Source organism: Raphanus sativus, chromosome 4, assembly GCF_000801105.2.
Source record: "Raphanus sativus cultivar WK10039 chromosome 4, ASM80110v3, whole genome shotgun sequence".
NCBI lineage: Eukaryota > Viridiplantae > Streptophyta > Magnoliopsida > Brassicales > Brassicaceae > Raphanus > Raphanus sativus.
Genome location: NC_079514.1, coordinates 30,583,096 through 30,606,984, shown reverse-complemented (window position 1 = coordinate 30,606,984; position 23,889 = coordinate 30,583,096). Strand labels below are relative to the sequence as shown.

The 23,889-nt window shown below is 33.5% G+C and overlaps 2 protein-coding genes and 1 long non-coding RNA gene across 4 annotated transcripts; 1 reads left to right on the top strand and 2 right to left on the bottom strand.

The window, feature by feature from the left end:
• Positions 1 to 2,606: 2,606 nt before the first annotated feature.
• On the bottom strand, positions 2,607 to 12,766 carry LOC130511500 (uncharacterized). Its single transcript, XR_008944981.1, has 3 exons — positions 12,649 to 12,766; positions 6,068 to 6,142; positions 2,607 to 2,770 (listed from the first exon to the last, which is right to left on the bottom strand). It is a non-coding gene; the product is annotated as an uncharacterized LOC130511500 (long non-coding RNA).
• A 4,455-nt stretch (positions 12,767 to 17,221) lies between these two features.
• LOC108848650 (RING-H2 finger protein ATL46) lies at positions 17,222 to 19,562 on the bottom strand. Its single transcript, XM_057009094.1, has 2 exons — positions 19,334 to 19,562; positions 17,222 to 19,189 (listed from the first exon to the last, which is right to left on the bottom strand). Exon 2 carries the CDS (start codon positions 19,173 to 19,175, stop codon positions 18,096 to 18,098), a length of 1,080 nt encoding a protein of 359 aa, XP_056865074.1. The 5' UTR covers positions 19,176 to 19,189; positions 19,334 to 19,562; the 3' UTR covers positions 17,222 to 18,095.
• A 443-nt stretch (positions 19,563 to 20,005) lies between these two features.
• LOC108853708 (WAT1-related protein At5g40240) lies at positions 20,006 to 23,605 on the top strand. 2 transcript variants are annotated; one of them, XM_057009093.1, is made up of 10 exons: positions 20,006 to 20,144; positions 20,253 to 20,508; positions 20,589 to 20,738; positions 21,118 to 21,365; positions 21,437 to 21,502; positions 21,574 to 21,687; positions 21,772 to 22,009; positions 22,078 to 22,236; positions 22,316 to 22,467; positions 22,686 to 22,835. In XM_057009093.1, exons 4-10 carry the CDS (start codon positions 21,151 to 21,153, stop codon positions 22,726 to 22,728), a joined length of 987 nt encoding a protein of 328 aa, XP_056865073.1. In that variant the 5' UTR covers positions 20,006 to 20,144; positions 20,253 to 20,508; positions 20,589 to 20,738; positions 21,118 to 21,150; the 3' UTR covers positions 22,729 to 22,835. The 2 variants fall into 2 exon arrangements, with proteins under 2 accessions (XP_056865073.1, XP_018482641.2); XM_018627139.2 differs by lacking the exons at positions 20,006 to 20,144; positions 20,253 to 20,508; positions 20,589 to 20,738 and having other exon boundaries at positions 21,070 to 21,365; positions 22,712 to 23,605.
• The last annotated feature ends 284 nt before the right edge of the window (positions 23,606 to 23,889 follow it).

The following is a 23,889-nucleotide window of genomic DNA, read 5'->3' as shown; positions in this document are numbered from 1 at the left end:
CCATGTAGGATTAGTAAAAAAAGGAAACAAAATTAAAAAGAAAAAAAGAAGAAAGAAGTAAAAAATACGTCGACTAATTTTTGTAACGCTATCTTGGCTTCTTTCTTCCATCACCAACACATAATTTTAAAAGCTTCTTTATCATCCACACAGAATATTGAAAACTTTATTTGTCAAATAGGTGTTTGCAATCCTCTGCCTTTATATCTTAAATCTAAACCCAAAACACTAAACCCTAAACCCTAAATACTAAACCCTAAACCTTTGGGTAAACTCTAAAACCCTTGGGTAAACCTAAACCTTGGGTAAAAAGATATTCCAAAGGTTTAGAGTTTATCCAAGGGTGTAGGGTTTATCCAAGGGTTTAGGGTTTAGGGTTTAGTTTATAGGATTTACCCAAAATTTAGGATTTCATGTTTTGGGTTTACCAATTTGACAAACAAAGATTTCAATATTCTGTGTGGATGATAAAGAAGCTTTCAATATTTGGGTAGATGATGAAGAAGAAGCCATGGATGGTGTTAAAAAATTAGTCTACGTCTTTTTATTTATTTCTTTTTTTTTTAATTTTGTTTCTTTTTCATTAATCTTACATGGCACTTTGATTTGTGCTAACAATTGAGGTGAATTTGAGAGTTCACCACAGGGGGTGAACCCAAGTTTTGTTCGTACACTATCATGTACAGTATATGTAAATCCATAACAGAAATAGAAAGCAATAAAGTAAACAAAATAAGTTATCGATTTGTAAACGACAAGGAAAAACGCTAGACCAAAGGGAAATCAAACATGCAATCAAACTTTGATTAATGGTTTCTAAATGTTTACTAAAGCTCAATTCTAAAACTCGAATTTAATTATAAGTTGTCCAACTCTTGATGCGACAACTATCTAAATCTAGATCCTCGAGGCCAACTCCCATTGTGCAACTGATTTACCTAGACAAGCATTAAGGTTCAATTCGATGTGTTCACTAAGTTTATCTAAACCAAATTTTGTTGCTCCTATCAACTTAGCTCAGCAGAATTCATATCAGGATATCAGTTACATTCTCGTTTTATTTAAATTATCCTGAGATCTGGTTCTAGTGAATAATCATAAGAACTAGCAATAAGAGCAATCCTAATGAAGGAGACTGATGGATTACTCTAGCAGATCTATCAATCACAAGTTAATCAAAACCTTAGATAATCTTTAGATCTAACAAGTGAATTACCAAACATGGTAAAAAGAAAACAAATCATAATCTGATATAACTTCATAAAGAAGAAAGGTAAGAAAAAAATACTGGAGTTCCAATCAATCGCTGAAGAGTTCTGATCTTCTCTCCGAACCTCTTTAAATAAAACAAAGTTTAGCCTAAATAATAGTTTCATAATAGAAATAAATAGGTTTAACATGTCCAATGACTTCTTTGAAAATAAAGAAACTTTTGGGCAAAAATGTAATTCCTGAAAGTTTCGTCGGTCTCCCCACGATGGTAATTAGGCATTTTGTATATGATTTGAACCTAGGCGATTATTCGTTGCTAGACTAAGCCTAGGCTTTCAAAAATTATATATTTATTTAATGAAATAATATTTTATATTTAGAGTCATGTTTTTAGGAAAATTATGTGTTTATTATAAAACTAATTTGATAAAATAACAAAATTAGATATATTTTTTTCGAAAAATCAAACAAACTTGTGAACTTACACTAAGAAAAAAAATTGATGTCAAAAAAAAAGAAAATTATAGATAAAAAATCATTTATTATCATTTATTTTTTTGTACAAAAAACAATCATTAATTATTTATAGAAAAAGTGATGGGGAGATGATTTAACTAAATCAGTCACAATCCAGTTTTATACAATTTCTACTAATTTAGATTAATTAAGATTCAATGATTTAAACCAGTTGACTTAAATAAATTGGATTTTTTTTAAATAGTTCCTTTTGGCATTTAGACAGATTTTAAAAGGGTTAACTTGTGTCATAGTCAATTTTGAGGATAAAATTAAAAATATAGCAATGACGTTGACATAATTAGATCTCCTAGCATTTTTTCTCTTTTCCATCCGGTTTTCTCCTTTTCCAAAGCTGGTTGACGGTGACACTCTATCACTTAAATGAAAAAGGTGTCGTTAGAATTGTGGTGGTTATATGATTATATCATCCAGATGATAGTGATGATCTTATATAAATAAAATAGAACACATTAAATGGTATAGTTCATTTTAATGAAATTAAAAAATAATTTAATGTATATCCAAACATTCCATACACTAAACTTCAAATACTATCACTAATTCCTAAAATGAAATATAAACCCCAACCGTAAAAAGAAATATAAACCATAACCTAAATATCAAAACTTGCAAATAATATATAATATCTTCATATATATTAAATGAGAAGTCATTTTATTGACTTCTGATGACGTGTCACTCATACATGCAGTCTGAAAAAACTTCTTATAATTTCATTGGTCGATGATTTTTAATTTCTATTTATTTTAATCAAATATAAAAAAGAAATCATATAATCAATCTACTTTATTAAAATAGAAGTACACATATGGAAATGCCCTTAGTTTTCCTATTTATTTACAAGCAAATGCCACTGAAAATTAATAATGTCTTTGCGTAAAAATTCATGTCTTTTCCACATTTTGACACTTTCCTAAACTAACGCTAACAAACTACGATGAAGGAAACTAATAATTAAATGATCAATGTACTTCATCTTCCAACTATGCCATGTTTTCCTTTACCAATAACATTACGCCTGCCATATTAAACAACCACAATATTAGTTACCATCGATTTTTATAGTTCCAGATCAAAAGTCAAGACACATTGGTCTATATGCATAATGTAAAATGTATGAAAATCATAGAATTAGGATTTAAGATCAGCTCATCAGAACTATAAAGAATTTGTTTACTATTATAAAGATGAACGAGTGGTTATATCTTAAATTTAAAATTGGTTTAATAACTTCGTAACTAATAATAGTAAAAATTCTTAACCAACCAGAGAATCTACCATCTGACGACATTTACGCCTATACTTGCATAAGAAGCACAATATCTTATCGTTTCCTATTTCAAAATTTTAACACCAATTATTTAAGGAAAATAGAATATATAATCGCACACAATTGAAACTAACACCAACGAAATCTTACTCAATCCTAAAAGAAATATATTATGGCGCACACAATACAAACTAACACACAAGAAATCTTACTCACTCCTATATTTTTGGATATTAATGATAACAAAGAAGATACAAAATATTATATTCATTGATTATGGCATCATATGACTTGCAACGATAAAAACGAATCAACGGAATATTCTATTCATTAATTATCGTTAATATTTGCCTTGCAAATTAGGCAAAGATATTTTTTCTCCCCTAGGGTTTACACCCTCTACTATATATTCCACCCGACTTCAACTTAACCATACACATCTACACATTCTTTTGCAAACCTTCTCACAAAAAACATGTCTGGGAAAAATAGGTTTGATGCAGTCAGCGAACTTAAACCATTTAAGGATGCGTGGCGTGTTCAAGTGAAATTGATTCACTCATGGATACAAAACCCACCTTACGCTGATGAAACATTAGAGATGGTGTTAGCAGATGAAACAGTTAGTTCTATAGTCTGCGTATTTTGATTATAATTTTCTTTAATAAAACTGTTTATTTCTTATACAATCGTTTTTGTTATTAGGGTGCTAAGATTCAGTGCTCGTGCAAGAGAACTCATATGAAGCGAGTTCAACGAAACCTTACTCTTGGAAAATGGCGTGTTATGCAGAACATGAAGATATCTGGAACTGGTGGCAAATACAAACCAACAAAACTGGCCTATAAGATGAATATCACAAACGCTACTGTTTTTGCAGACTCGACTCTTACGGACGATAGCAGCTTTTTATCTCTAACAAGCTACGAAGAGATATTGAATGGAAGTGCTGATGTTAAATGTCTTGTCGGTATATAATTTTAACTATGCTCTATTTTATATTTTTTGTATACTATATTTTTAGTCAAACGTGATGAATTCATTATTTTCACAGACATAATAGGCCAAGCTTTTGATATTGGTGAAGTTCAGATCATCCCAGTCCACAATGAGGATAGGAAAAGGATTTTGTTTCGCCTAAGAGACAACATGTATTTATGTCTACGCTTTATAATAGGCCACATCTCAATTTATATTGCCTTCAATATAAAGTTATCTTTTTTATGTGTGTAAAACAGTGGTAACAGTTTGGCATGTTGTCTGTGGGGCCGTTATGCTGAGCAAATGGAGCATCATGTTGAAAAACATGTTGGTGAAGACATTGTTTGTGTGATAAGGTTTGCTAAGATCGGTGAATTTGGAGGTATGAAAATTTTATAGTTTATTTAATACCAAATATAATGCTACTTTCCAAAAATGCTAACAATCATTAGTATGTATATATATAGGTGAAGTTCAAATAACAAATGCATTTGATGCATCGGTAATGTATCTCAATCCAACTATGGCTGAGGCAATGGATTTCAAAGAGAAGTAAAATAATCTCCAATTTATTTTTACTTAGTCATTTTTGTTTCACTTTATTAATATTTTCATTTTAAAAATCTCTGCACAGGCTCATAAATCAGCTGCTTCCTGTTGGTGGGAATGAAAATCAGGATGCGGAAATAGCCCTGATTAAAGGTGCTGATGATTGGGATGATGTTGGCATCATCCCAATTTCTGAGTTACAGGAAACTGCTGAGGTTTGTTTTTAAAATAAGATTTTATCACATATTAATTTTCATGTATACTAATCGATACCACTAATTGTAGCTCGAGAACGTAAAGATCATATGTTTGGTGGAAAGGATTGATACCGATTGGTCATGGTACTATTTTGGATGTAAGGCATGTAGCAAAATTGCTACTAGAATCAGAAGGTCTCCCTCTGTGAAGGTTAATAAACCTACGTTCCATTGTTCTGAGTGTCGTGCCAACGTTTCTAATGTGATTCCAAAGTAAGATTTTAACTACTTTATTTATCAATAAGATAATTATATATTTTCCTGATGAGCTGAATTATTATCGCAGATTCAAACTACATTTGATTGTTGATGATGACTCTGGAAACTGTAAACTGGTGTTGTTTGGCTCTATCGCCAAAATGATCATCGGTTTTGAAGCTAAAGAGTTGTGGGATGGTTCTTATGATGAGGCAAGTTTATGTGTATACATTTGTAAAATAAAAATCTTTTATTTTCATATATAAAATTAATTTATTATGCTTTTCAGATTGAAAATCCTGAAAATTTGCCTCAACCAATATTGGATTTGGTTGGAAAATCTTTCTGTTTTGGACTCTGTCCCTCGGATTCCGGAGCCGAGATCTATAAGGTTTCTAAGGTGTGGTCTTGAGATATTGTTCAGAAAATTGAAACTGTATCAGAGCCAATAACCCTTATAGAAGGATCTTCATCGACTTTGTCTTCTGGTGTGGTACGTGTTTGTGAAAACATTAAATATACAGTATGATGTTACATAAGTTTGTTGCATAATTGTTTGTTACTTCTATGCAATAGGTGATGTTGCAGGATGGAGACAGTCATGCAGCATCAGAAGATTGTCTAACTCCATACTCGAAAAGAAAAGAAAATGATTCAGAATTGGTGGACATAACATCTACTTCAAAGAAGTTGTGCACTTCCAATGTCAAGACTGAAAAAGTCAAGATCGATGAGTGAGAGACAAGCGGAAGTACTACCTATGTTTTTTGGTTTTAGTGTTTTTTTAATTTCTGCAGTTGTTTTTTGAATAATGTTTGGTTTTTTCTTTAAGGATATTTTATTTTGCAGTTTACTTTATTTAATCCTTTATTTTCTAGATAAAGGGTTATTTGTTATTGGTTTTTTCCCACTAATCAACTACATTCTCTATTGTTTTCTATCCAAAATCTCATCAACTAACTTAGCTAACCAATCAACTTAGCATACCCACATCAAATAAGTTAACAGACCAAACAACTCATACAATGAAATACATTCCTATAGGATGCGGATTGGTTACCTTATATTTTTGAATATCGTTAATGGCCCAATTGATCGCTATTCAATATTGCAACACCCTATTACAGCGTTTCTCCTGCATAAAAGTTAAAAATATTACACATCCAAAATGCATATTTTCAAGAGATTATGATATATTAACTTATAATCTATATTATGTCCTTTAATCTTATCAACTGATAAAACTCAAAGGTTAATAAATATATGCATAAACGACATTAACCCTAATAAGGCCATTTTTTATTCCCTACACCAACTGACTCGCAATCACAATCATCACTTTAAACAAACACTGCTATCTAAAAAACCTAGCGCCACATCTACCCGCTTATCATGAAAAGGAAAAGAGGGGGGCTCCGTGGCAGTGGAGATGAAAATCTTCCTCCGAGTAGTAGTTCGGCTAGAGGAATAAGTCGTGCAGCCTTACAGAACCAAGCTATACCACTTCGTGATTGCTCTGTTTCTAATGTGCCATTGACAGATGTTTTTAGTAGGGTTTATCAGAATATCGGATCCTCACCATCTTCATCAACCTTTCATCCATTAAATACTCCACAGAGCAATGATTTGGCTTCACCCCGCACACCATCAATCCGTCTGTTTGGTAAGTATATTTTTTATATAAGCCTTTCTACATTAGTTACCTATCTCTCTAGGTAGTTCTAAAATGGTTATTTTATTCTGTGATACCCCAAAAAGGTGTGGATTTGACCCAAAACCAACCAACGAGTTCAACAATTGAAAGGAGTTGTTTGACTAATACGAACTGTAAGTTAAACTATACTTAAGACTTACATAAACACTATATGTACATGTTTATTTACTAATAATTGCCTAAACTATTATGTAGTTGGATTTAGCCCAGATGCGCGAGTTACAACACCTCTAATCCAGAATTCAAAGAGAAGAAGAAAGCCTCCATGTTCTGTCTTGAATGATATAACCAATATTTCACATATTATATCTAATGGAAACGAAGAAACACAGACATCCATAGATCGTGATATTGAAAAGGATGATCAACTGCTTGCCGATGATTTTATTGGAGGTACTAATCTCTACGTGTAAAGAAAATACATAAGTTCACACACCTTTACTGCTTAAGTTAATATTTCATTACTGTGTTTTAGGTATGTCCGATCTTGAAGGTGAGCTTGATTTCGATTGTAGTTCTCAAGAAAGTTCAGATTCTGAAACTGAAGCAGACAATATAGAGGTTCATGCTAGACCAGACACTGATCCGTATGCTCCACCACCATTTTGTATGAAATCCATTTTGGAACGCACGAAAAAACATAAAGAGAGGTCAACTAAGGTTGTAACTAAACCAAAAGAAGAAGGTATTTTTCAAGAAACAATTTCTAAATTATTTTCATGTTAAGAGCTTTTCTAACTAGCAAATGGTTTATACATGTCATTATATGTTGCACCTTAGCAGAATATTTGGATGAGGGCGATCCTGATTACTCATGCCAGCACTGTGGAGCTATCATGTGGTATGGGGAAAGGTTGAACAGAAGAAGAAATACTTCAACTCCTACATTTTCACTATGTTGTATGCAAGGTCAAGTGAAGTTACCATTCCTAAAAGAACCACCCCTGGTGCTGAAAAAACTAATGGAAGGAGATGACAAATTAAGCAAGCATTTCCAAAAGAATATGAGGGCTTATAACATGTCTTTTTCCTTTACTTCCCTTGGGGGGAAAGTTGATAGATCTGTTCAAAAGGGAAAGGGACCTTCTATGTTGGTGCTTCAAGGAGAGAATTATCATCTTATGGGAAGCCTACAACCAAATGAAGGAAATGAAGCCAAGTTTGGTCAACTATATATAGTTGACACTGAACATGAGGTGGAAAACAGGGTGAACTGTTTGAGGTAATTTAAAACCACCAGCTCCCAGTATACTTGATCATTAAACTTTTCGGAATTTCATATTTTTAGATAACAGTTTAGATATTTTTTTTTATTTCTTATATCTATGGTTTAATTTCTTACAGCAAAGGAAAAGCAAAGTTTGTGACTAAGAAGAAAGATAGTCTCAAGGACGAAGTTATTGACATATTGATGAAGATGTTAAATGAAGTCAATCCTTATGTGAAGCAGTTCAGATCAGCTAAAGATAGGTTTCGGACAGATCCTAATGATGCTTTTCATATGCGAATTGTGAGTGATCGCTTGTCGGATGGAAGAACTTATAATACTCCCACGGCTTCTGAAGTTGCTGCACTCATTCCTGGTGATTTTAATCTAGATATGAATATCAGAGATATTGTTCTTCAGAGAAAATCAGGGAAGCTTCAGAGGATAAACGAGATTCATGCTTCCTATCTTGCACTGCAGTATCCTTTATTGTTTACCCATGGAGAAGACAGATTCAGACTGGGTATTGCGAAAGGTGTGACAGCAGCATCGAAAAAACTTAAGAAGGCTAATATCAGTATGAGGCAATTCTTTGCTTATCGTCTACATGAGCGTAAGGATGAGTCTCACTGTCTCTTACATGCTAGACGACTTTTTCAGCAATTCATTGTGGATGCCTTCACAACTATTGAATCAAACCGCTTACGCTATCTGAAGTTCAACCAGTCCACACTACGGTCTGATAGTTACGATTCTATAAAGGAGTCTGAGAATGCTGGAATGGTTGATATGTATGAGCAAGGGAATGAATTCATATTGCCAGCTTCTTTTGTCGGGAGTCCTAGATATATGAAGAACAACTACTTGGATGCTATGACCATATGTAAGCATTTTGGATTTCCTGATCTGTTCATTACTTTTACATGCAATCCTAAATGGCCAGAGATCACAAGGTATCTGAAAAAAGGAAGTTAAAAGCAGAGGATAGACCAGACATTATTTGTAGGCTATTCAAGATGAAACTTGAATCCTTGATGGACGATTTAACAAGAAAGAACATGCTTGGAAAAACTGTCGCTTGTAAGTTCACCTACTCAGCTATCTACATCTTTTTTTCTTAAATTCGTTTCAATTGAATCACTAAGTTTGTTTTTATTTTTTACATTTGTTTGTCACAGCAATGTATACTATCGAGTTCCAAAAACGTGGTCTACCCCATGCCCACATTCTCTTATTTCTTCACCCGACCAGCAAGCTTCCCAACACATACGACATCGACAAGATTATATCTGCAGAAATACCTAACAAGGTGGAAGAACCAGAGCTCTATGATGTGATTAAAGATATGATGATCCATGGTCCTTGTGGAGCTGCTAATATGAATTCTCCATGTATGGAGAATGGATTGTGTTCAAAGTCATACCCAAAATCATTTGCTGAGAAGACCACGATTAATAAAGAAGGGTTTCCTATTTATAGAAGGCGTGAGCAATCAGCGAGTTTTGTTGAGAAGAATGGGTTTAGATGTGATAACCGATATGTTATTCCTTACAACAAGCAGCTATCGCTTGGTTATAGAGCACACATAAATGTAGAGTGGTGCAACCAAGCTGGTTCTATTAAGTACTTATTTAAGTACATTAATAAAGGCCAAGATCGGGTAACAGTAGCTGTCGAACCGCCTGCTCATATTGTGGACAGTATATTGGCAAATGGAGGCGGAAATGTTGTAGATGCCAGTGAAGAAAGTCTTCAGAAAAAGAGGAATGAAATCAAGGATTTTTTGATTGCAGGTACATTCTATAATCTACTTCGTTAAACATTCTATAATCAGAGAGTTTTGTATTCAATTATTGCTTATTGTCATTGCAGATATGTTTCTGCTTGTGAAGGGACTTGGAGAATTTTTAAATTTCCAATTCACTATAGGAGTTGTTCAGTTGAGAAACTACAATTTCATCTTCCTGGGAAACAAATAGTTATCTTCAAGGGGAAAGATAAACTCAAAGCTGTGGTCAGTCGAAAACTGATCGAGAATACAATGTTCCTGGCGTGGTTTGAGCTGAATAAGGTTGATGAACTTGCAAGAACTCTAACCTATGCGCAGATACCAAACTTCTTTACTTATAACAAAAAGCAGAAGAAGTGGATCAGGAGAAAAAGAGGTTTCAGCATTGGGAGGATTAACTATGCTCCGCGGAAACAAGAAGATGCTTACTTTTTGAGGGTTTTGTTGAACATCGTTAAAGGCCCTACCTGTTACGACGACTTTAAAACATACGAAGGTGTTCTTTACCCTAGCTACAAGCTAGCATGTTTTGCTTGTGGGTTACTAGATGATGATCAGGAGTACATTGATGATATTTTACGGAGGAGTTATGAAAGCACAGCAAGTGAACTTCGACAAATTTTTGTTATGATGCTGATGAATGACAGTTTATCTATGCCAGAGGTTGTTTGGGAACATACATGGGAGTGCCTCTCGGAAGATATTGAGTATAACCGAAGAAAATATTTCAACCAACCAGGTAATATTAATCTGCAGATATTTATTTCAAATTCATAAAAAAAAACCGAGTCATGTAAGTATTGCTTTGTATTTTTTTGACTTCCGCTTTTGTTTTGTAGGGTTATTGATAAGTGACGAAGAAAAAAAAAAAATGCATTGCAAGAGATTGACAATCTTCTGAAGCGTAATGGTACTTGTCTAGCAAAATTCGAGACTATGCCAAAACTGCCAAAGACAAGGGTTGAGGATTCAAATGTGTTGATACTTGATGAAAGAAACTATTCACGTGAGTCACTGCTAGAAACTCTTGATCGAGACTGCCAGAAAATGACAGACGAGCAAAAAAAAGTATATGATGAAATACTTTCGGCTGTGGATAATGGAACAGGTGGAATGTTCTTTGTTGATGGATTTGGTGGTACTGGGAAAACATTTCTGTGGAAATTACTGTCTGCAACTATTAGAAGTCGAGGTGATATTGTGCTAAACGTTGCTTCCAGTGGCATTGCTTCGTTGTTGTTACAAGGTGGTAGGACTGCTCATTCAAGATTTGGGATTCCATTAAATCCTTATGAATTTTCTTCGTGTACTATATCACATGGATCTGATCAGGCTAATTTGGTGAAGGAATCATCACTTATTATATGGGACGAAGCGCCAATGATGAGCAAGTTTTGTTTTGAAGCACTAGACAGAAGTTTTTCTAATATCATGGGCAACAATAGCGACAATCCTTTTGGAGGAAAAGTCATTGTTTTTGGGGGTGATTTTAGACAGGTTCTCCCTGTGATTAATGGAGCTGGAAGAGCAGAAATTGTTTTGGCTGCGCTGAATTCATCATATCTTTGGGAACACTGCAAAGTGCTTAAACTCACCAAGAATATGCGATTGTTATCAGATGGTTTGTCAGTTGAAGATGCAAAGGATCTTAAGGAGTTTTTAGAGTGGATACTAAAAGTTGGGGATGGCAAAATTAACGAGCCTAATGATGGCGAAGCAGAGATTGAAATTCCTCCTGAGTTTTTGATTACTGACGCAGACGAACCTATAGAAGCAATCAGCAAAGCTGTTTACGGTGATTCTATTTCCCTTCAGGAAAACAAGGATCCTATTTTTTTCCAACAAAGAGCTATACTGTGTCCAACAAATGAGGATGTTAATATGCTTAACGAGTACATGCTGGATAGACTTGCTGGTATGTTTTTATTCTTCTAATATGTTACTATAGATTCGAGTTATGCCTAAGTTTTTAAAAGATTAAGTTGTTTCTAATACATTTCTAACGCTAAACTTATTTTATTACAGGTGAGGAGAAGATCTATATTAGTGCAGATAGTATAGATCCATCAGATAAAATTTCTTTAAGCAATGAAGCACTAGGCCCAGATTTCCTTAACACTATCAAGGTTTCTGGTTTGCCAAACCATAGCCTTAGACTGAAGGTTGGATGTCCTGTGATGGTTTTAAGAAACATTGATCCCTTGCTGGTTTAATGAATGGAACAAGACTTCAGATCACTGAACTAATGGATTTTATGGTTCGAGCAAAGATCATAACTGGAGAAAAAGTGGGGCGGACAGTTGATATTCCTAGGTTGTTAATAACACCATCGGACACGAGATTACCATTTAAGATGCGCAGAAGGCAATTACCTTTGGCTGTGGCGTTTGCAATAACTATAAATAAAAGTCAAGGTCAATCATTATCTGAAGTTGGTATCTTTCTCCCAAGACCCGTGTTTTCACATGGTCAGCTCTATGTTGGTATTTCAAGGGTTACATCTAAAAAAAGTTTGAAGATATTGATTGTGGACAAAGATGGCAAACCTCAGACCAAAACTATGAATGTCGTTTTCAAACAGATTTTCAACAATATTTGACATATTCAGTGATCAGGTATGTGACTTATATCTACATGCACGATTGAGTGATTTGTTTTTAAAATTATTTTTTCTGTTTTCATCATGATTCAGACACAGAGGGAGTTCAAGAAGACTGGTTCAAGCGATGTCTGTTTTAGACTCATGATTGTTCTGAATTTTTTTTGTTTCAATAAGTTTATTCTCTAAACAATTCATTTGTTTTGATTTTTTACAAGCTACATTGGATTTTTCTTGAAACTATTGAATTTTCACTATCCAGATATGCATTACTATTAAATCCTACATGACTCTACAATTTCTCATCTAAAGAGAGTAATAATGTTACTAACCTTCATGTTCGGTTTCGTTCACCCGTGAATAGAAACTTCAAGTTAAACTTCAGTCCTGTATCTTCACGTCCCACCACTTTAATGACCTTGGTCCTATTAAAACAAGATGAAGAAAATATAATCAGTTCCTGTACATAAAACGAAATTGTTTGAAAAAGGTATGGAAAGGTGAAACTGATTGTTATAATATGTTATATATATATATATATATATATATAGATAAACTTAATAGATGACATTGTACTTATCTTCTCCTATGAAAGTGTCTTTGCCTCATCGCCCAAATCTCTTTAGCTTCTATCTTATTTGACAATATCTTATGTCCGAATAATTTGGTCCTATGTAGTTGTATTTATCGAACTAAAAACAGGAGAAAAACAAAATTACAAAGTTAAAGTTTTAATTGACATAGCATAAATTATGAGAGTATATATATTTTCACTTAATAGTTGTTACTGTGAGAATATATTGTTATTACACTTAATAATATAGATTTTCACTATCCAGATATGCATTATTATTCAATCGATACTATACAGTAAACTAAAATCTAACTCAATGGTGTATTTGAAATCCTACATGACACTTAATTTCTCATATACAGAGAGTCAAAATGTTACTAACCTTGATGTTCGTTTTCGTTCATCCGTGAAGAGAAACTTGAAGTGAAACTTCAGTCCTGTCTCTTCACGTCTCACCACTTTAATGATCTTTATCCTATTAAAACAAGATGAAGAAAATCTAATCAGTTCCTGTACATAAAAACAAATTGTTTGAAAAAGGTATGGAAAGGTGAAACTAATTGTTACAAGATGTTCTATATATATATGTATATATACTATACGATATATAAACTTGATAGATGACATCATACTTATCTTTTCTGCTGAAAGTGTCTTTGCCTCATCGCCCACATCTCTTTTAGCTTCTATCTTATTCACAATATCTTATGTCCGAATAATGAAGTACTCTATGTAGATGTATTTGTCGACCTAAATACAGGAGAAAGACAAAATTACGAAGTTATGAGAGTATATAATTCACAGAAAAGGACCGAACCCAAAAAAATAGTAGCTAACCTTGAATAAAGAACAATTAGTTTCTCCTTCAATCATGTTGAGATTTTTCTCTTGGGTCTTTTCTCACCACGCAAATCAACATTCAATCTTCTTTGATTCTGGAATCACAAACAATCTTTTTAAAACATAGTCCAAGATAAAAAAAACATAGTCCAATTAAAACTTACAAATAAAAAAACAAGATCAAAGGTTTGAAAGAAATACCTTGATTTGTAAATTAAACATGCAGATCTTCGAATGATTCATGAAATCAGATTCCCCATTCGAACAACCCTCCTTGCTTCTTTCTTTTAGTTGTTAACTACTTTCTTCCTCTGAATTGTTAACGAGTTTTTTATTCATCTTCTGCGTTTTTGGATCTACAAAGTCAAACAGTATCCTTTCAAACAGAACAAAAAAAAATCTTATTCTTTCCAAAGAGATTCAGCTACTCCATACCTTGATTCGTAATGATAAATCATCAGATTCGCTATTTCTTCACCATAGGAGGATTTCCCTTAGAGAATATGTGATTTCAACCGGACATTATCTGGTTCTTCATCTACATCGCCTAGAGAACACCGAAAGTCATAAAAGAAACTTTGGTTTTTTTTTTTCAAACACCGAACGGTTACAAAATATTTGTCGACAAGAGGAGGATATAGGCCAATAGAAAGGGATATGGGCCAATAGAACACCTTATTTTGACTAAATAATAATGGCCCAAAAATCGGGTTAATAATAGATCTTTTGGAAAACAAAACCCGATTAGTTTATGTTAATTAATTAATTAACTCAGTTAATATTTTATGATCTGGGAATGATGTCATAATAAAATTTAAAATTTCACATCCTAAGTAATAATAGAGATAGATGATTAATATAGATATAATATTACACTTAATAGTGGTTACTTATAACTTTGCCTAAATATTTTCGAACTCATTTTTAAACTATTAACATTATATCTTTTCTTTTTTTTGGCATAAACAAATAACAAATAACATTATCCAAATTTATAAAAATTAATATACGATTGAATAACCATATTAAATTCATTGATCTCAAATATATTACTAATTTGTCAAAATTGTAATATCGTTTATATATTATATATCATAAACTAGCAACAAATCGGGTTTTTACAACATAATAAAACTCATAATTAATACCCGCCCGGTCGGGCGGGTCCAGGTCTAGTTAATGTTAATTGTTAAACTATTTACATAGTTTTATCCAAATGGTATCAAATATGGAAATTCTATATAATACTTCATATTCCATTTTTCATTAATATTCTGTTTATAAATTATATGAAATATGTTGTTAAAAAGTTGTTAGTAAAACTAATATACAAGCTTTATTTTTCTATTATAAACACTCGTAAAAACTTTATTTTTCTATATAAGTCATAATATAATATATAAAATATAATTTTAATAAAAAATATTATAATAACTATTGATGCATCATATAACGAGTTTATTAATTATTTAAAATAGTTTAAAGTCATTTGTGATGATTAATATATATATATATATATATATATATATATTTAATAACTTAAAGTCATTTATATTGATTCATTCATTAATGATTTATACCAGATATATAATAGTATATAATTATATAAATATTTGGTAATCGTCTTAAGGTTTTAAATCATGAATAATGATTATTATATCATTAACAAGAGCTTACAAATCAATATATAAATATCTATACAAAATGTTATAAATATTTGTAAAACCATTTATAAAGAAGAATTTATCGTTATTTATAGGAGTTTACAAAATGTCTACGATGGTTAATAGGTTTTATATCATCACATAAGTTTTAAAAAAATTTATAAAATTATTTATAGGAGTTTACAAAGTATTTATAAAATCTTTATAAAATTATTTAAAGTTAAGATTTTAAATTATTGATCATTGATAACAAAATATTTTCTCGAGGTATAAAACCATTTATTAAGATTTATGAAAATATTTATAAAGATTTATGAAACTATTTATAATGGTTCTAAAATTTCTGAGAAATAATTCATAAAATTTTAAAAAATTAAATATTTTATGTATTATTTATAATTGTATAGTTTCCTTTCTAAGAGGTTATAAATGTTATCAAATCAGAATCAATCGTGGATTATTATTTTCTTACAAGTTCATCATTTTCAAAAGAAATTTCAAAATCTCAAAAACAAAAAAAAAATTGTTTTGATTTTATCTAAAAGAAAGTAACAAGAAAAATTACATCAATAATAAAAATCCAAAGAATATTATGAATAAAATTATATTCCTAAATTTATGAATTTTTTATATTCTGAACTTTTTATTAAATCAACAGAATTCACATATATATAGTTTTGTTTCTTCTTAATAAAAACAAAAAAAATTGTTTTGATTTTATCTAAAAGAAAGTAACAAGAAAAATTACATCAACAATAAAAAATCCAAAGAATATTATGAATAAAATTATATTCCTAAATTTATGAATTTTTTATATTCTGAACTTTTTATTAAATCAACAGAATTCACATATATATAGTTTTAGTTTTGTTTCTTCTTTGATAATTTTGTGTGTGTTTATACTTTAGTTGCAAGTGTAAGTCTATTTGTCACATTAGTTGATGTTTCAGATTTTAATAATTTTTATGGACGAAAATTTGATCTACAAACCAACTAAGTTATATATATTATATATATATATATATATATATATATATATATGTTCTAACAATAATGTTATATAACAATTTAATGAAATATTGATTTGGAAAAGATGTAAAAATTTTTTAAACTAAATACTACATAAATCCTATTTAAAAATTTTAAAAGTATTAATAAATTAAATATGTTTAAAATTAGTTACAAAATTTCCCTTTCGGTTTTAAAATATTAAAATATATTATCGCAGGTTGAAAACACAAAATATTATATTATATCAAAATTTGTATCTGCAGATTTGCAGACAACCATCTAGTAAAATATTATTAAAATAAAATAACAACATACAAAGAGCATACTACATATAGTTCAAATTTTAAAATACATATGATTACAGAAAATGAAGTAATGCTAACGCCAGTAACAACCTAAACCTTCCATAACCTAAATCCAAAACACTAATCACTAAACCTGAAATATAACCCCTGACCCAAATCATTACTAAAATAGAATAGTAATAACGAAATAACATAATGCATTTTGTTTAAATAGTATAGTACAACAGTACATAGTAGTGACGGTGGTTACGGCGGAAGAAGTGATGACTGATATCAAAATGATGGTGATTGTTTTGAAGGATGTGATGAGAAAAATATGAAAATGAAGATTATAGATTTGATTAATAAGTGAAGGAAATGATCACAATAGTTACGATGATAGATAGAAATCCAAATGATTGAATTTTTTTTACAGAAAGTGATAGTGGACTGGAAGAATAATGTGGTAGATAAATGAAGAAAAAGAAATGTATACAATTATTAACCGATAAGTAGAAGTAATATAGTATATATAATAATAATAATAATAATAGAGATAACTTTTATAGTCAGATACCTAATTATGCTTTATTTCATGGCTATCCAAGCCAATTTCTCTTTTTAAAACATTAGTAAAAACACAATTATCATTATTTCATAGTACAAGATACATGGATACATCAGAGTTCTAATTTCTCACTTTTTTCTTTTGGATTTTCTATTTTCTTTCTTTCTTTAATTGGGTATCACTCAAGATCCAGTTGGTGATGGTATATTTCTTTTAAGGGTCAAAGAACATACCAACCCTACAACAACCAACATAAACCATTAGTGCCACACACTTTTGAAATTCAAACTCTCAAAAGGTAGTTTGGTTATGCAAAATTTCATATTTGTTTTGGCTGACACAAAGAGCCAAAAACTCTTAACCTAAACCAAAGACTAGATTTTGTGTGAACACAAGTCAAAAAGTTCTATAGTTTTGTTTTCTATACGTAATTGAGTGTATAGCACTTAAAATTTCCAAAAACTATAAAGAAAGCTAGAAAATATACAAAAGTGAACATCAAGAACCACCATGTATATCCTTCAAAAGAAGTTAACAGTGAATTTGTTGAGAGTGTAAAGGAAAGTATATTGAAAAGAAGAAGAAAAGAGAACCAGTGACTCTAAAGTGAAGAAAAAATAAAGCTAAAGCATCAGAGTCTTTGGAATCCACTATTGTTGAGCATGCCTAATTAAACTTTAATCTCATATCATTAACAACCAAGATGCAATACAAATTTCTTATAAACTTAATAAATTTATGTTACAACAGATGATTGCCAAACCCCCCCACCAAGATATAATCAGTAAACCCTAAACTTACCAATGGTCCGGATTGAAAAAAAAATGAGCTAACGATACTACCTTTCACCGTTCTCCAGCTTCCTATGTTCTTCCATCCATGGAAGTTTTGGAAGATCATCAACGTTAAGCGATGAAGAAGGCAACCTCCTTTGAGCATCTGAAGAGAACTTATCTTTCTTTGGCCACAACCAAATCTTTGAAACCGAAAAGCTCTCTCCTTTAGCCACAACACTACTCATCTTCTTCTCCTCAGCTGACGAATCTTGACACTCTTTGTCCTGAGGTTTCAAACGCAGTTGCCTATCGTTGCAAAAGGGTACTTTAAGCTCCGAGTTACCAAGTATATACTGATACGAACCCATAGAGAAACATCTCCTCGCGTCAAGATTACTACTACTAGTCTCTCCTACATGATCTTCCTGTCCTCGACCAACATTGTCAAGCCTCTTGAACTTCCCTAACCTCACCGGCAAAACCCCTTTCTCCACAACAATCTCTTGAATCTCCGTAGCTTTCTCAGCTACTACAACACGCTCTTCCTCTTCTCTTACATCATCGAAGTCAAACATGGGATTCTCCATGGAGAAGCCAGGGGAGAAGAGCGTGCCGCGACAAAGAGGGCAAGTGGAGTTAGACTGAAGCCAAGTATCAATACAGTTAAGATGAAAAGCGTGGCTACACATGGGCAACAACCTCAGCTTATCTTTCTCAGTGAACTCGCAGAGACAAACCGCGCAGTCGAACGGCTCCTTGGACGCACCACCGACCATTTCTTTGTAGTGAAAAACAGGCAAGGCGTCGATGAAGGCTTGGTCGAGACCAGAGTCGTTGAGATGGAAGAGCTGTTGGAGCTGTCTTTGAAGAGCGTCGCTGGTCGAGATCTCCGGGTATCTGTTAGACCTTGAAGCAGAGGCGGGAGAGGGATGCTTGATGAGAAACCTAACGAGCAGATGAAGAAGGCCGGAGATGAAGAACAAGACGGCTAGGATGACGATTACGAAGAGAACCGCCGGGCTGATTCTGTTACCGGAGGGGGGCGGCGGAGACGGCGGAGGGAGAATTGGGTCTCTGTAAAACGGTGGTGGGTATGCAAAGGTACCGTCTTTTTGCTCAATTGCGAATCGAACCCGATACATCTTTGTAACAAGATCTTTAATTTCAAGATCCAGAAAACAGAAGTGAGACACAACAACAAGAACAACTCCAAGTTAAGTGGAGGAAGAAGAAGAAGAAGAGTTTATCATTAACATCACCAACATCGAGAGAAACAGAGATTACGCAAACACTAACTCACCTAAAGGCCCATCCAGGTTCTCACAAAAAGGTTGAAACTCCCGTGAAGTAAATGAACTCTTCTTCTGTCAGATTTGCAGAGGAAGAAGAGAGTAAAAGGAACTCTCTCTCTATATCTTTCTCTCTCTATCTCTATCGCATCTATTAGTTCTTAACCTTTCGTTTTCTTGAGCTTTAATGGTGGGAAGACTAGGAGAAAATGACAAAGTGAAGATGTAATTTTACGAAGTGCGAGGCAAAGTTGGAAAACAACATGTAGTAAAGTACTCAAAGCTTTGAAAAATTATAAGAGAAATAAAAACAAAAGATAAATTAAATAAACGCTTTTAGACTTGGGCCCACGTGCATGGATGAGCGAGTTTGGTGTCTGTCTGATGGTCAACTCTAAAGACAAAAAACGACGGTTTCCTATGTTTTTGTTCTTATATTAGGTCCATGATGGGCCGGACCACCCAGCCCAATTGTATATTACTCGAATCTAACCGTTGGATAAGCGGACACGCGACTGGTTACGGTTTAGTTCTCAGTTTTATTAAACCATTCAACTAACGAACAAATTCCGGTTCGATTTTGTTTTGAATAATTTGGTTTGGTTTAGTTTACTCCACCCTAGTAATTTGGTTTGAACAAATACGATCAAAATCTACAGCTGAAAATCTAACCGTCGGATCAATTCTTCCGACGGTCATCGGCAGCACCGAAATAGTCAAATCGCCGCACAGGCGACCCCCACGTGAGCTCTTGACTCCGTTATCCGTTGCTTTGAATAAGTTATTTTGTGTTCCTGGAGCAGTCGAAAGGTCAGCGATAATGTATGATTCGTCAGATGACATTTGATTGCTCTTGAATTTGATGCGTTTAGAAATTGTCTGTACTACAATTGGGCTTAAGCTAAGATGAATCTGATGAAATTGTTACAGAACCGGATTTTTTCGTAACACTTGAAATCACCAAATCACGAGAAGAGCAATGGCGTGGAGGTACTTTAACAGAGAGATGTTGGTTGTGGCGTTTGGTGTGTGTTGAGGTGTGCCATGGTGGTTGTGTCAAGCACACACTGTACACGGCTCCTACTTTAAGAGGATTGAACGAACTTCTATGTCTTTATCTTTTCTACACTTGTGTTGTTTCAACAAGTACACTAATCCTTCTTCCAATTTCCATCATCTTTCCAAGGTAATTGATCTTTGTTCATCTACTCTTTGATGCGCCTTTTCAAGAAAATGAACTTGTTTATTTTTTTAACATGTATGTAGGTCATGAAGATGTCTCCTCTCTTCTTCAAGATTTTGGGAGAATCAGGTTAATGTAGCAGATACCTCACACCATCTTTTACCTTCACCCTAGCTGTTATCTTCAGGCTACACCTCCTTGGCTATGCTTGTTACTATCAATCTTATTACCAAGTATGTAACTCTAACTGGTTCTGCTGATGAATGTTAATAGAATGACATGGGCCAATACATCTATCTGAAAAGTTTTCTCTGTAGTTATGCGATTTTTGAAGTTTTCAACACTGAAATGGAAGTTGAGAATTTCTTCAGTTAGCTGATTAAGCTGAAGGTATTAAATATTCAATTGGAACCTTGTCCGGTGTGAAGTATTTGGTCAAGTTGTTGTTTAAAAAATATATATAGAGAGAGAGAGAGAGATATTTTTAATATGTGGTGTGAAGTATTTGGTCAAGTCGTCACTTATAAATAAATTTATGACCATTTAGCAAACATGATAGAACTGACCACCAACCAAATGATTGATTCTCTGCCCACACTTTAATCGCATCAGACAGTTTCTGGGAATTTAGACATCGAATCTGTCATGAGAGGAAAAGGAGAAGATACAGTAGCGTGGAGATACTTTCACAGAGATGTTGTGCCGTTTGCTGCAATGTTTGCAGTGGAGTGTTCCACTGTTGGCTCAAACACACTGTACAAGGCTGCAACGTTAAGAGGACTGAACTTCTATGTCTTTATCTTCTACTCTTACGCTGCTTCAACACTTGTGCTTCTTCCACTTTCCCTCATCTTCGGAAGGTACTTGATCCCACCTTTTGTTTAAGTATAAACTTTTTCAAGAACATGATCAACTTACTTTTTATATGCAGATCTAAAAATTTACCTTCAGCCAAGTCTCCTATCTTCTTCAAGATGTTCTTACTAGGGCTTTTCGGGTAAATAATATAACTCCTGCTTCTAGATTAATGGTTTTTGTGTTTTTAGTTTGTTGACTTAAGAGGAACAGGTGCATGGCGCAGATGGTTGGTTTTAAAGGTGTAGAACAAAGTTCTCCTACTCTTTCCTCCGCTATGAGCAATCTCACGCCAGCTTTCACATTCACCCTAGCAGTTATCTTCAGGTTTCACTTTCCACCTCGTGGTTTATTACTGTAACTATCATTATTGGGTATGAACTCTCTAACTGGTTCTGCTTCCTTGCAAAGGATGGAACAAGTAGTGTTAAGGAGCTCTGCCACTCAGGCTAAAATCATCGGCGGAGTATTATCTATATCTGGTGCTCTGGTTGTTGTGCTGTATAAAGGCCCAAAAGTTCTATCTGCTGCATCTTCTCCTGCCAGTTCGCTTCACCAGCAATTGACTTCATCAGAGTCAAGCTGGATAGTCGGTGGCCTTTTGCTTGCTTCACAGTTCTTTTTTGTTTCAGTCTGGTATATTGTTCAGGTACAAACATTTAGATACTCTGAGTTGTTGGTGCTCTTTCTAAATACGGAAGCTTTATATGGTTTCAGACTCTGGTCATGGAGGTATACCCTGAAGAAATAACAGTAGTCTTCTTCTACAACTTATTTGCAACGCTAGTCTCAGCACCTATATGTTTACTGGCGGAAAGGAACTTGACTTCTTGGGTGATAAAACCAGATATTACCCTCGCTGCAATCATATACTCGGTGAGGATAAAATCTTATAACCTGATTCCATTGCTGATTATGTTTTAAGCTCAGGCTGGCATTAAACACTTTGTTTCAGGGAGTCTTTGCTTCATTATTCAGTGTGCTTACCCACACATGGGGTCTGCATCTAAAGGGTCCTGTCTATGTATCCTTGTTTAGACCATTGTCTATTGCAATTGCAGTTGCCATGGGTGCTATATTCCTCAGTGATGCACTTCACCTCGGGAGGTATTATCTCTCTTTCCTCTTCTTACTTTCTAGTACATTCAGAAGGTTTTTTTTTTTTCCTATATTGAGAAAGATAGAACTCAACTCTAGGTTGTTGAGATGCTAAGTATCTATTTCTGGTCTCCACAGTTTCATGTTTTTTTTTGTTTTTGAAAAAGCGCTGCTCCACTGTTTCATGTTGCATAACTTAAAAACTGCCACGGTAATAACGAATATAGGTTTTGCATGTATGTGTTGTGGGCAGTGTCATTGGATCAGTGATATTGTGTTTTGGATTCTACACTGTGATGTGGGGCAAAACAAGAGAAGATTCAACCAAAACTGTGGCTGACTCTGAGAATTGTTCACCCTTGCTGCTTAGACATATCGTAGAAGATGAATGCTTGTCATTAAGATAAGATTGATGCAAGTGATCTACAATATGCTTATTACTATTGATTTGTAAATGCGGGTGGATGGTGCTGATTGCTTTCAAATTATTGCATTGTGCTAGTCTCATAAGCATTTTTTCACAATGGAAAGTTACCCAAACGAATGAGTAAAAAAAATGGTTCTTCTGTTTCGTTCTGTGGAGAATTTTCAAATGCAGGATTGATTTGTGTGTCCCCTTTGGGACTCTCCATCATAAATTGTTCAGCTGCAGGAATAATTAATGTATCATTTAGGAAACATGGTGGGGGTTAATTCCTATGGTTGCTTATGAAGTCACTTTGACTTCTGAGATTTTCTGAAAAGTCTGAACCTCAGATCTTAATGGCAAAGAGGAGCAGAAGAAGGACACTGGAATGGTGAGTTTTTTTTTTTTTTTTTGCAGAGATGTTGTGCCTTTCACTGCAGTAGTCGCTTTGGAGTTTGGAGTGTGTCAGGGTTGGATCTAACAACACACTGTTCAAGGCTGCCAGCATGAGAGGATTGAGCTTCTATGTTGTTGCTATTCCATCACCACAAATCAGTCCGGAAGCTACTGATATTGTGGTGATGTTCATACTTTCAAAAACTATGTAGGATTTTTTTGCGTTTAGGCTTTTTACCATAGTCTACTGTTAGGCAGTTTTGCAAAAACTTTGAAGCAACTCGAAATAAGCTAAGGCTCAGATAATTGGGAAAGAAGTAAAAGGAATGATCCAATTTATAAACATCTCTTCAAGATTAAGTTTACGAACACACACTAAGATCAATGTGGATTGGTACTTCTTTGTGTTCTACTTCTGAACACCATGTTATGTTAGTGACCTATAAAAACTTAGAGATCTTAGGCGGTGTGATGTCTCTCACAACGAGAGCAGCGACGACGAAATGATAGCGCTGAGAAGAATAGAGCAGCAGTTCACTAAATGGGGCATATGAGAATGAGACCATATCCAGTGAAAGTAGGACTGAAATCAAAGTAAAACCTGCAAAGTCATATAACTCAGATAACCA

Bases quoted from the DNA above. Each gene is read 5' to 3' on its own strand.
- LOC108848650 (XM_057009094.1), bottom strand. From the start codon at position 19,175: ATGTATCGGGTTCGATTCGCAATTGAGCAAAAAGACGGTACCTTTGCA.
- LOC108853708 (XM_018627139.2), top strand. From the start codon at position 21,151: ATGAGAGGAAAAGGAGAAGATACAGTAGCGTGGAGATACTTTCACAGA. The intron at 21,688-21,771 runs GTTTCACTTTCC...TTCCTTGCAAAG, and splicing joins ACCCTAGCAGTTATCTTCAG to GATGGAACAAGTAGTGTTAA. The intron at 22,468-22,711 runs GTATTATCTCTC...TGTTGTGGGCAG, and splicing joins GATGCACTTCACCTCGGGAG to TGTCATTGGATCAGTGATAT.